This window comes from Zonotrichia leucophrys, chromosome 21 (genome assembly GCF_028769735.1).
Source record: "Zonotrichia leucophrys gambelii isolate GWCS_2022_RI chromosome 21, RI_Zleu_2.0, whole genome shotgun sequence".
Taxonomy (NCBI): Eukaryota; Metazoa; Chordata; class Aves; order Passeriformes; family Passerellidae; genus Zonotrichia; species Zonotrichia leucophrys.
Window position 1 is genome coordinate 4,088,326 of NC_088190.1, and position 16,536 is coordinate 4,104,861.

A 16,536-nucleotide genomic window follows, 5' to 3' on the forward strand; every position below is an offset into this window, starting at 1 on the left:
TTCTCCCAGAGCAACTGCAATGATTTTAATCTGTTTGTTATGAATGTGGCTTCTAAAACCAGTTTGTTCTCTCAATAGGCAGCAAGTGGAGTAGTGAATATTGTGGAAATTGTGGATGAGACCTGGGTGCAGACACAGCATCCTGTTGTGGCCACAGCCATGTCACCAGCACTGAGGAGTGGCACGTGGCAAGGCTGGGTTGGTGGAGACCCAGCAGCTTCATGTCTGGGGAGGCAAAAGAAAAAGCTGAGCACAGACAGGTGAGGGACATCCCAGCACCAAAATAGCTTCAAATCTGCCAGGAGGACTGGGGATAGAGTCTATGTCAAAATGGGGAACCTGCAGCATCCTCAAGAGAAGCCTGCAATAGTGTCTGGCATGGAACACATGTTGTTTGGGACAAATAGGTGTATTTTTGAGATTATTCCATGATTCAAATATGACTTCTATGACATTGGATTGACTCTCTCATCTCTGTTTAGTTTCTCTTGCATGAGCATTTTGACAGGGGAGAAGGAGATGAAAAGGTGAACTGTATCAAATTGCTGACAACAACAGTGCAACAATGCCAGTGCATGACAAATTTCTTGCTCAATTTCACCTATTCTGGCACAATCAGGCACAAACCTTAGGGTCAGTTTAGGAATGAGATGCTTGCAGAGAGCCCTGTGTTAGAAAGCAGGGAAGGGAAGAGTTTTTCTGGGACTGCAGACATGCTGTTTGGGTTGTGGTTTTTGAGGGAGAACATTTGAGGATAGGTGAGGAACCCAGTCCCACTTTTCTTTGAGACAAGTAAAAACCCCTTTCTGCCCTGTGAATGTCATGCTGTGAGTCAATAACCCTACATGTTGTACACAGGTCCCTTACACTGCTGTTTAATGACATCAACACTGATGTATACTGGACCAATATCATGGTCAAACTGATGTAAAAAAATTGAAAACCACACATCAGGTGGGCAGGAAATTCGTGGAATAGGAATGTGCAGTGATCTCTTGTGCCTGTCCTTGTGTGCTGCAAGATTATCCCAATTTCTCACAATTTCTTGTCAGGCTTTATATGAGCTTGTCCCCTAGCTGAACCCTATTTGCCTCAGACAGTGCTCTTTGGCATCTTTTTCAAATGTGATTGCACCCTCTATCGCATGAATTACAGCTGGTTTTCTACAGACAAATACCTTTTATTCCTACTATGACTACTGATTTATGTGCTACAATAAATTCTACAAGACCTAAATACTAATATAAACTAGGGATTCTTGCAGTGTTATGGTACTCTCTGAAGATAAAATTATGGATGCTTAATGATTCAGGCTCTGAATTTTAAATTTATTTTAAAAATAGAGCAGACTGCACTACATCATTACATCTTTGTTTGCAAACTGTGAGGAAAATTGAAACACAAGGCCAAATTATGGCACTGTAAAATAAAATTGCCTCATTTCTTTAGCCTAAGAAGGGAAAGACTTAAATAGAGAAGTGCATCATGTTTTACGGCATCTGCTCTACAGGCCTATCAAAAAATATCTCTGTACCCGCTAAAACCCTTACTATCACGATCCGCCCGCCGGTGCCAATTTGGGAATGAGCGCCCGGCAGCCGCATCTGTCCGGGGCGGGAGCGGCTGCACCGAGCGCTGCCGCACGGAGCGGTGGGTGCTGCGGCGAACGGGGGGCGGCTTCTCCCGCGGGCCCGGGGCTCTCCGCGGCTCAGGCGGTGCCGGTGCGGGCGGGCGGCTCGGGCGGAGGCGGTGCCGGTGCGGGGCGGGCGGGAGCAGCGCGGGCGGTGCCGGTGCGGGGCGGGCGGGAGCAGCGCCGGCCCGGAGCCCTCCGGCGGCTCGGGCGGGGGCGGCCGCTGTCGCTGCCGGTGCCGGTGCCGCTGCCGGCGGAGAACGCGGGGCGGGGCCGGTGGCGTCACGGCGCGGCGCAGTGCGGGCCGGGCGGGCAGGTGAGGCGGCGGCCGGGCCGGGCCGGGGGCGCGGGGGGCGGACGCGAGGCCCGGGGCCGTGAGGGGCCGTGAGGGGCCTTGGGGAGCCGGCCTGGCCCGGGGCGGTGGCGCTGCCCGCGCGGCTCCAGCCCGGCCGGCACAAAGGATGGGCAGGCGGCGGCCGGGTCAGCACCAGGGTCAGGGCCGGCCTTCCCCCGCGGCGCCGATGACTGTGGGGTTTTGGGAGCCCTCGGTAGCCGACGCAGAAAAATCGGAACCAGATTTGCCAGAAAAGTAGAGTTATTTTCGGCGTAGCGGTGGCAGGAGGAGCGGTGAGGGCGGACCACATTGCCCGAGCACTCGCGTTTGTGCGGATAGCAGCCGGCATAGCCAGCATCGCCTTCACTGTGATGTGCAGGTGTTGGTGTAACAGATGTGGAGTGCCAAAAATCCCAAATAACTATTGACACTGAGGGCCAGCAGCCACGCTGAGCGAGAGGTTTCCGGCCTTGCCGCTGTTGTGATCACCAGATCACAACAAATCATCAGATTTACCCGAGGGCAGGTTTGAGATGTCTTCCTGTGAGCCAGCAGTAAGTTGAGGAAGATGGGGGATTGAGGATATAGGCTCAGTTCATAGTTTTACATTGATTTTTTGCTGGACCAGCGACATGCTGTCAATAATAGCCTTTCATTTCAAGTAATTGCAGGTCACCACGTGTATTTTTGACCCGTGCATGGGGGTGGGTCTTTCCTTATATCACTAAAACATTGCCACTTAGGACTTGGAATGCAATCACTTTGCAATACACAGTAAAGGAGATAAAGAATTTAGTATGAAATGAAACTAATAGATGAAGATAAGGAGATAACACTTCTGTGCCAATGGCAAGGTATAATAGTAGTGAAGGGGGCTGCTAGCTTGTCTTCTTTGACATGGGTCTGTGAAAGAAAGGGTTTTTTAGAGCAACTGTCATGAATCTGATTGGGTTTTCATTATGTCTTCTTTCAGGTATCTCCTAATTTTTAACAAATTCTCGTTGTGAGGATATTACTTTTTCCTGGAGGCTGATAAAGGTACTCTGCAAAGTAAGTACTCTGCTCGTGAGAGACATGGGTCATAAAAAGTTTTCAGTAATTTGGAGGAACAGTGTTAAGGGGAACACTGGTGCAGATGTCTTCACAAAGTCTCTGTGTGCTTCTCTTTCTGCTGGCCCTTATATGGGACTTAGTGCCTAATGAGCTTTCCCAGCAAGATGCTGCAGCTTGCTGTTGGTGCTGTTTCACTCACTAGTGTGCTCTTGTGAGGGTTTGGTGAAGAGGGTGGGGTGATGTGGAGCTGTTCTTGTGCAGCAGCAGCTTTTGGGCAAGGAGGCATAAGGAAAAGGTCAGACTTCACTCATGAGCTGTTTCCATTTCTGGCAAAAAGAATCAAGAAATCACATGTGGTTCGTTTATGCAGCAGATCTGTTGGCATCTCTCTGCTGTGCTATTTTGGAAACCATTTGGCTGTTTTACCCACCACACTGTGCAGGCTTTGGCTACAGGAGTGACTGATGAGATCCAAGGAGCCTATTCAGCACTTGGGAGCCATTAAACACTGGAAGAGGAGTAGCAGTTTTGAGGGTGGCTTGTGGGGCATGAATCTTCTTCTCATGATTCACTTCCTAAGGATCAGACCCCCTCCCTCTGCTGAATTCAGGAATGGAAATAGGAATAAAACCAAACTTGGTCATTGAGAAAAAAGTTGCATTAAGCCTTGGCCTCTGCAAAGGCAGCAGGAGTCCTAGGATCAGTAGCAAAAGGATTTCCTGCCAAAGTGATTTCATGTTGCAGCAGGGGTCTGGAATCTGCTGCCAGGCCACAGCTTTGCATTATTGTAAACATAGACTGAGATTATTATTTATTTTTTTAGCTTGAGCAAGTTTAACTCAAGTGAATTCTACATAAATGTAAACCCGTTGCTGACCCAATGGGAACTTCTGGGAAGTGTGACATCTGTGACAGTTAATTATTTTAAATATTTCAATTTTAATCCTCTGTGATGGTAGGCAAATACTTAGGTAACCTAGAGAGCATCTCTGGTGTCTCTTTTGTGCAAGGATGCAGGAGATGTGCCCATAAAGCACAAATGCCTTCCATCAAGAGATGAGAAGAAGAGGTTGTAACTAACACAAAGGCCACACTTCATATATGAAATACTGAGAAATTACTTGAGCTTCAGTAAAAAAACCAAACCAAAGTGTGTGGTGTTTGTAGGGGCTTTAGGATGAAGGAAGAGATGAGAATTTTTATTTTATGTTTTAGAAGATTGATTTATTATTTTATGATATATATTATATTAAAATAAAATATATTAAAACTATATTAAAAGAATAGAAAAAAGGATTTTATTAGAAAGTTAGTAAAGAAAAGAAAAGAATGGAATGATAAAATTTTGGCTGTTTACAGTTTCGACACAGGTGGTTGTTATTGGCTATCAAGTAAAAACAATTTTACATGCTGGGTAAACAATATTTTAAATCACATTTTAAAGCAGCAAATGATGGAAAAGCTGAAAAGATCTTAATGAAAGGATTTTTCATAAAATATATCTGCGACAGCAAAGTTTTGGTTACCTCAACCACTTTCTTCTGAGCTGTTTGTCTTCCAGCCCCCTTCCATGATGATTCCGCCGCCTGCCGCGAGCCCTGTGGGCGATGCTGCTCTCCTGTCAGGTGTGGCCTCCCAGGAGCTCTGGAGATCATCAGCCCCAGGCTACCCTGGGCTGCCCACACGCCACATCAGCCACCGGGCCAACAACTTCAAGAGACACCCAAAGAGGAGGAAACACATCAGGCCCTCACCTCCCCCCCCACCCAACACTCCCTGTCCCATGGACCTGGTTGACTTTGGGGATCTCCAGCCTCAGAGGTCTTTCCTGGAGCTCCTGTTCAATGGGTGCATTCTCTTTGGGCTTGAATTCAGCTATGCCATGGAAACAGCCTATGTTACCCCTGTGCTGCTCCAGATGGGGCTTCCAGACCAGCTCTATGGGATGGTGTGGTTCATCAGCCCTATATTAGGTAACTTTTCGTGGTGCTGTTTCTTCCCTCTTAGTTTTTCCACTATGGGATTTTTTAAATTTTATGTTTGCAGTACCTCAGCTGTTCATGAGAATACTCTCTCGAGGTTAAAAACTACTAACCAAAATTTCAGACAGATAAATAGGAGGACAATTCTTGCTGTGCCCTGCCTGAAATAAGACAAACGTGCTCAAAATATCTGTTCTTTTAATAACTTCTCCACCTCTTAAAAGTTGTGTGGGGGTAACCTTTGGTTGCTCTGTTCCTGTACTTAAAAACAAGCATAAGAAGATCAGTGTATCCATTTATGTCTCCATGAAAAAAAGCATACAGAGACAGTTTTCAAGGGTGTGTGAAAAAAGCAGAGTGGGATTGCCTTCTCCTGTTTACCTTTCTGAAACAAATGAGGTGTTCCAATGATGAAAGCCCATTGACCACTGGTGATACAGGCAGTGAATTGAGGCAGGGCTGGGAGTGAATCCATCACTATGGATACCACTGGAAAATTTTGTTCTGCCTGTCCTTGTACTCTCAACATGTGCTTTGGAAGAAGAGAGAGGCCCCTCCTAACAGGCTGGCACAGATTAATACAAGCATCTTTCCTACTTGATTATTTGCTTCCTGCTGTTTTCCAGCTAATCCTGCAGGGGATCTCACATCTAATATGGGATAAATGAGATGGCTTGTAAGGAACAGAGTGCTTAAGAATGTGTAACTTGTACTCTGACTCTTCACCTGGTGTCATACTCTGTGTTGCTGATGCAGAGTGAAGTGCCCTGCAGTGAGCAGCAGCACATTCTGAGTCCCTGTGCTGGGCACTGCCAGGCAGTGTGCTGTGTCCCTGGGTGGCTGGGGATGTCACTGCCCTGTGCTGTCCTGCCTTAACTGCCCTTTAGGGCACGCCTGTTTTAACTCCTCTGTTAAACAGGCTTCTAGAAGAATCCTGTCCATTGGTGATTCCTTTTTTCTAGGGTTTTTGCTGCAGCCTTTGCTGGGAGCCTGGAGTGACAGATGCACATCAAGATTTGGGAGGAGAAGACCTTTCATTCTGGTTTTAGCAGTAGGTGTGTCTTTTAGAAATGATGGGCATAACACTTAAAAACGTTGTGCATCTCTCTTCTGTGACATCCCTTGTGGCACTCAGCTGAACAAAATGCACCTGAGGTGTTGGGTGTTGTGGGTCTGAAGAAGATGGTGAGTGACACAGCTGATGCTTTGGCAGCTGGAGATCCACAGATAAAAGCTTCTCAGAGTCTGAAGGGATGTTTTGAGGGTCAAGAAAGTAAACTCTAGACATTTGTTAATCTCGAATAGTGGAAAAGGATTATGTGTGTCCTATAAGCCACACTGATTTCCCAGGCTGAATTGATATGAACGAGAGCAATAGTGCTGCAAGGCTGTGCAGGTAGAATGATGCTTTTGGGGTCTGGAGCTCTGCAGGCTTGCTGACAAACAGTGACTGATTTTGTTTTGGTTTTGTTCCCAGGAGCATTGCTTGGGCTCTCGCTTATGCTGAATGGCAAAGATATAGGGAGTGCCTTGTCTGACACTGAGAATAACCACAAATGGGGGATCATCCTTACAGTCTGTGGTGTTGTCCTCATGGACTTCAGTGCAGATTCAGCAGACAATCCCAGCCATGCCTACATGATGGATGTGTGCAGCCCAGTGGATCAGGACAGGGGCCTCAACATCCACGCTTTGTTAGCAGGTATGTCTGCTTGCTGCTTCCTGGGAGATGTGAGTAAACAAGCCCTGCTGGGAGAAAGCAGGGTGGAAACACTGGTCTTCTCCTGAATAATGACCAAATACTGAGAGGTATCACTAATTAACTGTAAAAAATATCATCTACTTACTGCAAAAGGCTTTTGTAACAACCTCAATTCTAACAAGGTACAGTCTTGGGCTGTTCATCTGAAGGTCCCTCACATATTTTGTAAGACCTATGGAAACAAAATTATCCCTTGAGGGAGGAGGTTTGGCTTCCTGCAGGTGTGGAATATGTGTCTTGTAGTTGCTCTCTTGGAGGCAAAAGTGCAAACTGGGTGCTGTTGATCCCTCTCTGCTGTCATCTTCAATTGCTGTGCTGCCCTGTTCTAGGAGACCATTCCACACTCTTGAATGTGTTTGTGAGTAAGAAAGGAGAGTGTTGAAAGACTTTCACCCTGTGAATGGAGAGAAAGGTGCTCTCAAACCTTCCCTGTTCATCAGTAGTAACACAGTGGCAGTTTTGCACACTGTCAACACAGTGCTGAGTAATGAGCTTGCTACACTTCTGAAGTGATTGGATCTGTCTTAGTTAGATCTGCATTCCTCATATGAGGAAAATGGATTTTCACTTTCAGGAAAACAGTCTTAGCTGAATGATTGCAGAGCCTTGTCACAAGGCTGGTGGACACTTCTGTTTACGGACTGAAATAGCTAAAGGTAAGGTGTTTTGTTCTTGGCAAAGAAAAATAATAACTTTTAATTATTTGTATCATCACTTTCACAGCACTTTCTGTACCATGTTGGTACATGCAGACTGTCCTTGTGGCACAGCTGTGTTTATTAGTGCATTCAAAATGAAAAGGGCTCAAATGGTAAAGCAGAAATTTCAGATTCTCTTCATGATTCACGATACAAGTGATGCTGTGCTGCTGCTGACTCGTGGGACTGGATAGGAAAGATAATCTTAGCTCTGTTTTTCCACCAGGTCTTGGAGGTGGCTTTGGTTATGTTGTTGGAGGAATACACTGGGATAAAACCAGTTTTGGAAAAGCTGTAGGAGGGCAACTCCGTGTCATCTATGTCTTCACCTCAATTGTACTGACCATTGCTACTGTGCTGACTCTAGTTAGCATTCCAGAGAGACCCTTAAAGTCCTCTAACAGGAAGAAAAAGGTGATGAAAAGTCCAAGTCTTCCTCTCCCTCCTTCTCCACCTTTCTTCTTTGAGGACAATGTAAATGAAAACTCTGCTTCTCATAACTCAGCTCACTTACATGCAAGTTTTACGAGTCCTGTTTCCCCCATGAGCCCACTCACACCAAAATACGGGAGTTTTATCAGCAGAGACAATTCCTTGACAGGACTTAATGAGTTTGCATCATCCTTTGGGACTTCAAATATTGACAGTGTGCTTATAGACTGTTTTACAGGAGGACATAATAGTTACATGACACTTCCAGCTAGTTTGTCCAGGCAGCCTGTCAGTGTCAGCTTCCCTCGGGTGCCTGATGGCTGCTACCATGGAGCAAATGGAATTCTGGAGCAAGGGGAGAGCAGCTTAACATCAGGGTGTGACAGTGATGTGCTGAGAGTGGGCTCACTGGATGCAATAAAGCCACGCTCATCAGGGATCTTGAAAAGACCTCAGACCTTGGCCATTCCAGATGCTGTAACAGGACACTGCCCAGAGAATAACAGAAGAAGAAATGTAACCTTCAGCCAGCAGGTAAGAGCAGGAAATCAATGATATGACCATGTAAGCATGAGTGTTATTAATCTCTTTGTATAGTTTTAAATATGTGGTGCACAAATTGTTCATTAAAGACTCTTGTGACAGCTTCCTCATAAAAGTCATTACAGGAACAGCACACCTGCTATGACTCTATATCAGTAAAGCAGTGGGTAGAGTGTGAATTATGGCTGACAGTCTGTCAGCTGCCTTTGTTAAGATGGGAGAAATGGGAATATCCCACTCTTAACTGGGCCACTTGTGAGAGTTAGGTCAGTATTTTTAGTCCTGCTTCACTACCAAGGGAGTTACCACATGAACTTAGAAAAGGTCACATTTTTATTGAGCCTGTATCTTCCCTTTCCACAGAAAGACCTGCAAAATAGGGCCAGGGATAGGAATCTCCCATGAGCTTCTCCTTATGGCAGTCATTACATCTGGCTCCATCAGGGAGGTGAGCTTTCCCTTACTGAGGGATAAGACTCTGACCTCACCTCCCACTGTTGGTGATAACTTGGAATGTCTGAGACCTCTGCATGCTGGCCCATTTTTTTATGATCTGGGATGAGGTAAACAGTCCTCTGTTATTTTGGTTTGGTTTGGTTTGGTTTGGGGATTTTTTATTTTATTTTAATTTTTGGGGGTGGTGGTTTTTTGGTTTTGTTTGTTTTGTTTGTTGTTGCTGTACTTTTGACCCAGTTTGTGAGAGCAGACTTTGTTAGGGCCAGGATTTTACGTACTGGGCACACTGAGGTTGAGCATTGAGGTTAGCAAGTGATAATGTGTTTCAATTAAACTCATCCTCTTCTTCCTCAGTGTCTCTAAAACTTCAGGCTCCACATTCACCTGAAAGTGGCTACAGCTCCTATAAATGCAGTGGAATTGATGCATTCCTGCTGTGCCTGTGCATCTGAATGTGGTTACCAAGTCCCCTAGTGAAGGGAAGGAGCTGCTTCAAGCACCCTGAAAGCTACAGTGCAGTGCTGCCATTGTCACTTGTTCCACTCTAATTCACTTCTTAATCTCCAAGTCAGCTCCAGCAGCAGAGTTTAACTGTCAGATGATCAGATAGGTGTGCAGTATTGCATCCATCTGCTGAAGGGTGTTTGTGCTTCCCTTGCTGTGTGTTGACCTGGCAGTTCTCACGGTGCAGGTTGCCAACATCCTGCTGAACGGGGTCAAGTACGAGAGCGAGCTCAACGAACCGGGCGAGGCCTCGGAGCAGCCGCTGTCGGTGAAGCTGCTGTGCTCAACCATCTGCCACATGCCCAAGGCTCTGCGGAACCTCTGCATCAACCACTTCCTAGGTACTCCCAAAGCCCCTCCTGCCTTCTCCAGGGAGTGTTGTGTTTGCCAGGCACCCCCAGAAAGGCAGGAATGATGCATCTCACTCCATGTTCTCAGAAGGCTCATTCATTACTTTGTTATACTATATATTCTATTCTATTCTATTCTATTCATTATATTATCCCACAGGTGATTGTTTCATTGCATTCTACTGTGAGTTATTTTGACTCTTTGGCCAATCGGTGCCAAGCTCTGTTGGGACTCTGGAAAGAGTCAGGAGTTTTCATTATTATCTTTTTAGCATTCTGTAAATATCTTTTCTGTATTCTTTAGTATAGTATAGTATATTATATTATACTTTATATACTTTGTAATACTATATTACATTAAAGAATACTATGCTATAGTATAGTATAGTATATTATACTTTACATACTTTATAATACTATATTATATTAAAGAAGACTATGCTATAGTGTTCTTTATATACTTTATAAAACTATAAAAGTATACTTTATATATAATCTTAAAATTTATTTATATTAAAGAAGACTATGCTATAGTGTTCTTTATATACTTTATAAAACTATAAAAGTATACTTTATAAAACTATATTATATTAAAGAATACTATGCTATAGTATAGTATATTATATTATACTTTATAATACTATATTACATTAAAGAATACTATACTATACTATACTAAAGAATACAGAAAAGATATTTACAGAATGCTAAAAAGATAATAATGAAAACTCCTGACTCTTTCCAGAGTCCCAACAGAGCTTGGCACCGATTGGCCAAAGAGTCAAAATAACTCACAGCAGAATCCAGTGAAACAATCACCTGTGGGTAAACAATCTCCAAACACATTCTAAAGGAGCAAAACACAGCAGAAGCAAATGAAATAAGAATTGTTTTCATTTTCTCTGAGGCTTCTCAGCTTCCCAGGAGAAAAATCCTGGAGAAAGGGATTTTTTCAGAGAATGTGAATGCCACAAGGGAGGACTCTACCTTGGGTGAACCTTTTTCAATTTTATCTATTGCTGCAATGGCTGCTAATAGAGACAATTTGATTTCTTCCATATAGATATTAATGAGGTACCTTCTTAGAACAATTAGAAAGGAAAAAAACCCCAAAACACCCCAGCAAAGCAGTAAAGCCTGTGTTCCTAGAAAGGGAACAACAAGAGCCTAAACCAGTACATCTTGAGGGGAATGTTCACGCCAAGCAGAAAGATGAGATTAGTTGTATTTCCATGCTTTCACCCTGAGACTGGCATTTACTTTCCTCCCTTTGCTCATGGCCAGGGGTCCCAGAGCAGGCCAGGAGGAGGTGTGGAACATGGAACATGGCATTGCAGGAGTAATGTAACCAGTGTAGTGTTACCTTCACTCTTAACCAGTGTGGGGCTGCTGTTCAGGAAGGGCTTGCACTCATTCCAGTTTACACTAAATTGGACAGAAGGGACCAGGTAATTAATACTCATTGGCTGTGAAAGGAATTAGGGGATTGTCTACATCAATGGCCTTGGTGCCAATTTGTGAGCAGAGTTTGTAACTGTGTCAGAGGCACTCTGGAGGCTGCAGCCATGACATAAGGAGCACTCCTTCCAGTCCTGTGTGGGAGGATAACAGCAACCTGAAATTACTTTGGGATGAGCCACTCTGTTAAACTGAGTGCTGTGTCCTGTCAGAACCTGAACACAGCTCAGACTGCTGTCATCTATTTTTCTGTCTTGTTAGACCAGTATTTTGTGGCCTTTAGTCAGCCTCGAGGTTTCCACTTAGGAATTCAAATGGTAAATCTTGGTCTTTAACAGCCTGAATGTCTTTAACAAACATTGCAGCATTATGCACAGGAGCAGCGGGCTCAGATAAATGTGGATGTTATGTAACACTCCTTGCACAACCTGTCCTGGAGTGTGATTGTAATTCACCTGATAACATCCATGTCAGCTTGCAGGGGGAAACAGATGTTCTGAAATCCTAATAAGTTACTTTTCTCTTCTTTCAGGGTGGCTTTCATTTGAGGGGATGTTACTCTTTTATACTGACTTCATGGGAGAAGTGGTGTTCCAAGGGGACCCAAAAGCACCTCACAACTCAGATGAGTATCAGAAGTACAACACTGGGGTCACCATGGGCTGCTGGGGAATGTGCATCTATGCATTCAGTGCTGCTTTCTACTCAGGTACTTGGTACAGCTCTCTGAACTGCTTTGGGAAAAGATACATTTCTTAAAAGTGGTGATTCTGCAACAAGTGGGCAGTGTTTATGTTGCATACAGCCTAGCATGGCACAAGTGCTGTAGCAGAGTGGTTTTTGTCACCCCATTACCTCTGCTGCTTAGCTTGGCCTGCACTGACAGCAGCTGAGGTCAGCAACCCAGTGAAGACACAGCTCTGTTGGGATGTGGTTCCTTTCACAAGTGGCATTTTCAGAGTCCATGGCATGCAGAGATCCATGCAGTCACCATAGGCACAGCACCACCCAGGCAGAGCCCTCAGGTGTCATGTGCCACCCCAGCCCTGTGGCAGTGTGTCAGTGTGCCAGTGTGCCAGTGTGCCATGCCTCTGCCTGTGTGCCCATTTACCCTCTGGGACAGGGGCAGAGCCTCTGCTCTGCCGTGCCCTCTGTGCAGACAGGGCAGCAATGCTGCATCATGGAAGGCAGCTTTGAAAAGGTCCTTGGCACTCAATTCCTCAGGGGCTGCCACTGAGATGTGGCTGCCTAAGCAGGGGTGGCAGTGGGAGGGCTGCAGGTCACCCCAAACTGTCCCGTTTCCTTGCAGCCGTGCTGGAGAAGCTGGAGGAGCGCTTCAGCACACGGACCCTGTACTTTGTGGCCTATTTGGCCTTTGGGCTGGGCACGGGCCTGGCCACGCTCTCCAGGAACGTCTACGTGCTGCTGTCCCTGTGCGCCACCTACGGCATCCTGTTCGCCACGCTCTGCACGCTGCCCTACTCGCTGCTCTGCGACTACTACCAGAGCCGGGAGGTGAGCCCGGGCTGGGAGGGGCCGGGAGCCCGGGACATCCCTCTGTGTGCCCTGGGACACCCCCTGACTCTGTGCCTGTGCCCTCTGAGACTCCCCCTGACTGTGGCTGTGTCCCTGGGACACCCCTGACTCTGTTCCTGTGTCCCCTGACTCTGTGCCTGTGTCTCCCTGACTTTGTGGCACCCCCTGACTCTGTGCCTTTGCCCTTGTCCCCTGTGTCCCCTGACTCTGTGCCTGTGTCCCCCTTTGTGCCTGTGTCCCCTCACTCTGTGTCCCCTGACTATGTGCCCTTGTTCTCTGTGTCCTCTGGCTCTGTGCCTGTGTTCCCCAGGACACCCCCAGATTCTGTGCCTGTGTCCCCTGGGACTCCCCTGGCTCTGTGCCTGTGACACCCCCTGACTCTGTGACACCCCCTGACTCTGTGCCTTTGTCCCCTGCCTCCGTGCCTGTGTCCCCTGACTCTGTGCCCGTGTCCCCTGTGTCCCCTCACTCTGGCTGTGTCCCCGCAGTTTGTCGGCTCGCAGTCGGAGGGCACTCGCCGTGGCATGGGCGTTGACATCTCTCTGCTGAGCTGTCAGTACTTCCTGGCACAGATCCTCGTGGCCGTGGCCATGGGGCCGCTGACGGCGGCCGTGGGCAGTGCCAGCAGTGCCATGTACTTCTCCAGCCTCGTGTCCTTCCTGGGCTGCCTCTTCTCGTCCCTCTGTGTCACCTACGAGCTGCTGCCCCCCGAGGAGCTGCCGCCCCTGGAGGAGCAGCGCCCGCTCCTGCCCCGAGCCAGGAACCAATAACGGGAGGAGCTGCCTCGGCCTCTGCTGCCTCCTGGCCTCGCCCTCGGCCTCCCTATCGCGACAGGCCGGGCTGTGCCCCCTGGGACGGCAGCAGGGGCTTGGCACACACGAGGAAAGGTCTGTGCTGGCTTTGCTGGGCTTTCCCCTGCCGGAGGGAAGGTGAGGGGCGAGGCAGCGGCGCTGGCACTGCTGTGTCCTTGCCCGAGGTGGCAGAGGGGGCTGGGGGTGCCCTCCGAGCCTCTGGTGCTGCTGTCCCGGGCCGGCTGCATGTCCTGCATGGGACAGGCTCCCTCTGTCGCTGCTGGGCTGCAGGCACTGCTGCAGACATCGCCACCGTGGGAACGGTGACAGGGCCACTCTGGGGACACAAGGTGCCACCTCCCGGCCAGGCAGAGCAGCCCTGGTGTCACCAAGGGCAGTGCTGATTCCTGAGGGAGCTGCAGCTCCACCTGCAGCCCTGGCTCTGGAGGGTGCTTTCCAAACTCTGGGAAGGCTGAGAGCAGCTGGTCTTGCCTGGGTGGTGTCAGTCCTCTGTCAGGTGTCAGTTAAGGCCAGGAGTTCATTTTAAGGCATTAATTAAAACTCTTTCTGGGTGCACAGAGCTGCCACCAGCAGAACTGCTCTAAGACACCTCTGTGGGCTGCCAGCACTGTGGCCTGGCTCCCACACCCCACTCTGGGGGTCCTGCCTGTGCTCCTTGGTGGTGTTTGCCAATATTGTGCATATTCCCGTCCTCATTAGAGTTTAATTAAGACTATGGGAGTTTGTGATGACGTAGCAGGAGGATTTGTCCATAACCCAATTCAGCAGTTGTCCATAACCCAGTTCTGGGGAGAAAGGTCTTTTCCCATCTCCTCCCTTGGGCAGAAGGTTACTCTCAAGAACTTTATTCATACGAAAAATCATTTGTATGGAAGCCTGCATCACTTCATTCTTGTTTCTACCATTTTACCTTGGGACATTCTGAAGTCTGGGGATCAGTGGCTCAGTGCTTGTGAATTACAGCTGCATCTTCCTCATCTCAGTGAAACCAATAAAAGGGCTTTGGGTTTCATTACATGAGAAATTTCTTAATTATTCTGATTTTAGGAGGTGGTGTGTGAGAATTTTTACAAGTTCTATTTAAGGCCAGGAGTTAATTTTAAGTAATTAATAAAACAATCTGTAAAGCCCCTGTCAGTCTGCCCCTGTGTTTGGGGAGGCAGCCAAGTCCTGCCAGGGCTGGTGGGCATTTTGTGTTCCCATGTGCTGAGCATGGCAGCCCTGCAGAGACTGCACCTGGTCCCTAGATCCAGAGGAAGGATTTTCTCTGGAGTCTCTCCTTTTAAATGGGCTGTACTCCACTGTTCAACTGATTCTGATCAATGATGCCAAGGTGAAATAATATCTGTAATCTTGAGTTGTTGTGGTTTACTGTAATCCAGTGCTGAAAGAATTAAACATAACTGGTAAGAACCCCTCATTTTTATCATCTGCTCCCAATTTTTATATTTTAGAAGCAAGTATTGACATAAACAGAGGAATACTGCTGAAATGATGAAGTCAAGCACTCAGATAAAGGCCTGGTAGCTGTCAGACTGATGAGTGCATTCACCTTTCATTTCTTTCTTTGGGCTTACACGGAGTCACATCTGCAGGAATTTCTGTGCCATTCCCTTCATTAGGGGACAGCTGTCCCCAAGAATGTTCAGGACACAGCTGGGACAAATAACATGGAAACAATGGCATTGGGCACTTCTGACAATCTAAACACTTCACTTTGCAGAATTATTCTTTTCTTGTTAGTCTGCTTTGTAATCTTAATTTCTCTTCTTTCTCAAACTTTAAACTCAAAAATTGTTTTTATTTTTTGTTTGGTCCCACTAGCTAATGGGGTGTTAGTTCTTAAATATTTTTCTCCTCTTCAGTTTTGTAGGCAGCATTATTGCACTAAATGGATTGTGAGCACTTTACTTTTCCAGGGAGCTGGAGTTGCAGATCATTTTGTTGCAAGTGAAAAATCTTAAAAAAATTCATCAATCAATGTATTTGATTATAATGTTTGTCTCCATTTCCCTCTGTAAATAATATCAACTACATTTATGTAGTTATAAAACTCTTGCTATGCCTGTATGCCCAATGGACTCTATATTAAATTTTCTTATTTTATGGGATATGGACTTTATTTTGTAGATGTATTTATGTAGTGGTGCATACCCAGGACTTCTAAGTCAACATCAGTGTGTGTTAATTTGGGGCTTTGAGCAATACTAGTGGTGTCTGGAATAAAAAACCAGAGCCTGCCACCATCATGCAGAGTTAAAAGTTGCACCAAATCCTCAGAAATAACTTTAAAAAGAGGCATTGCTTACTTGCTGATTCTTTCCTTTGTCAGGCATTTTGTACTTTACAGAAATGACTGTGTATGGTCACTGGTGAGCTGTGAGCTGCAACGTGATGTTCCCCCTCTGGAATCCAAAGGCTTCAAATATTCTGGCTAAATTTGCAAGTTACTGATTAAAAAAAAAAAAAGATGCATGAGTTTAGGCAGGAAAATGATTTTACACTGTGCTGGTTTTCAGGTTAATTTTGATTAAGTCCAGATCATTAAAGGTTGCTTCATGGTAATTATTTGTGATGTTTGTAAATGTATTTATTACACTTGTTCAGAAGCAGAGAAAATGGGGAGAGGGATGGAGAAAAGACCTAACTGGTTTTGACATGTTTGTAATTAAAAATTACACCTGTAACCATTTCAGCATGTCTGCAGCTCACTCAGCCTCTGCTGTGTCACTCAGAAAAACCTCCTGATTTCAGAACTTCTGCTGTTCTTTGGTTGGAAAAATAAATCTTTTCAAGAATAAAATAGAATAAAATTTATATATATAAATATAGTATGTATCTATTATATATAAGGTATACTGGGAAGTGTTTAAGTGTTCTCTAGACAATTTATTTTCTACAAATGAGTAATTAAGCACCTTGCACTCTATAGGAGATACACTTTATTAAAAAAAGAATATGTGTAATTTCTTCATGTGTTCTCCCT

At 46.1% G+C, this 16,536-nt stretch overlaps 1 protein-coding gene across 3 annotated transcripts; it reads left to right on the forward strand.

Moving 5' to 3' along the window:
* The first annotated feature begins 1,629 nt into the window (after nt 1-1,629).
* Nucleotides 1,630-16,379, forward strand: SLC45A1 (solute carrier family 45 member 1). 3 transcript variants are annotated; one of them, XM_064730811.1, is made up of 10 exons: nt 1,630-1,650; nt 2,938-3,014; nt 4,579-4,990; nt 5,962-6,054; nt 6,477-6,701; nt 7,686-8,425; nt 9,582-9,735; nt 11,735-11,911; nt 12,512-12,717; nt 13,227-16,379. In XM_064730811.1, exons 3-10 carry the CDS (start codon nt 4,588-4,590, stop codon nt 13,506-13,508), a joined length of 2,280 nt encoding a protein of 759 aa, XP_064586881.1. In that variant the 5' UTR covers nt 1,630-1,650; nt 2,938-3,014; nt 4,579-4,587; the 3' UTR covers nt 13,509-16,379. The 3 variants fall into 3 exon arrangements, with proteins under 3 accessions (XP_064586881.1, XP_064586879.1, XP_064586880.1); XM_064730809.1 differs by lacking the exon at nt 1,630-1,650 and adding an exon at nt 1,820-1,946; XM_064730810.1 differs by lacking the exon at nt 1,630-1,650 and adding an exon at nt 2,143-2,518.
* Nucleotides 16,380-16,536: the final 157 nt, after the last annotated feature.

Coding starts and splice junctions, on each gene's coding strand:
- SLC45A1 (XM_064730811.1), top strand. CDS start 4,588: ATGATGATTCCGCCGCCTGCCGCGAGCCCTGTGGGCGATGCTGCTCTC. Junction 6,055..6,476: donor CATTCTGGTTTTAGCAGTAG/GTGTGTCTTTTA, acceptor TTTTGTTCCCAG/GAGCATTGCTTGGGCTCTCG. Junction 11,912..12,511: donor CAGTGCTGCTTTCTACTCAG/GTACTTGGTACA, acceptor GTTTCCTTGCAG/CCGTGCTGGAGAAGCTGGAG.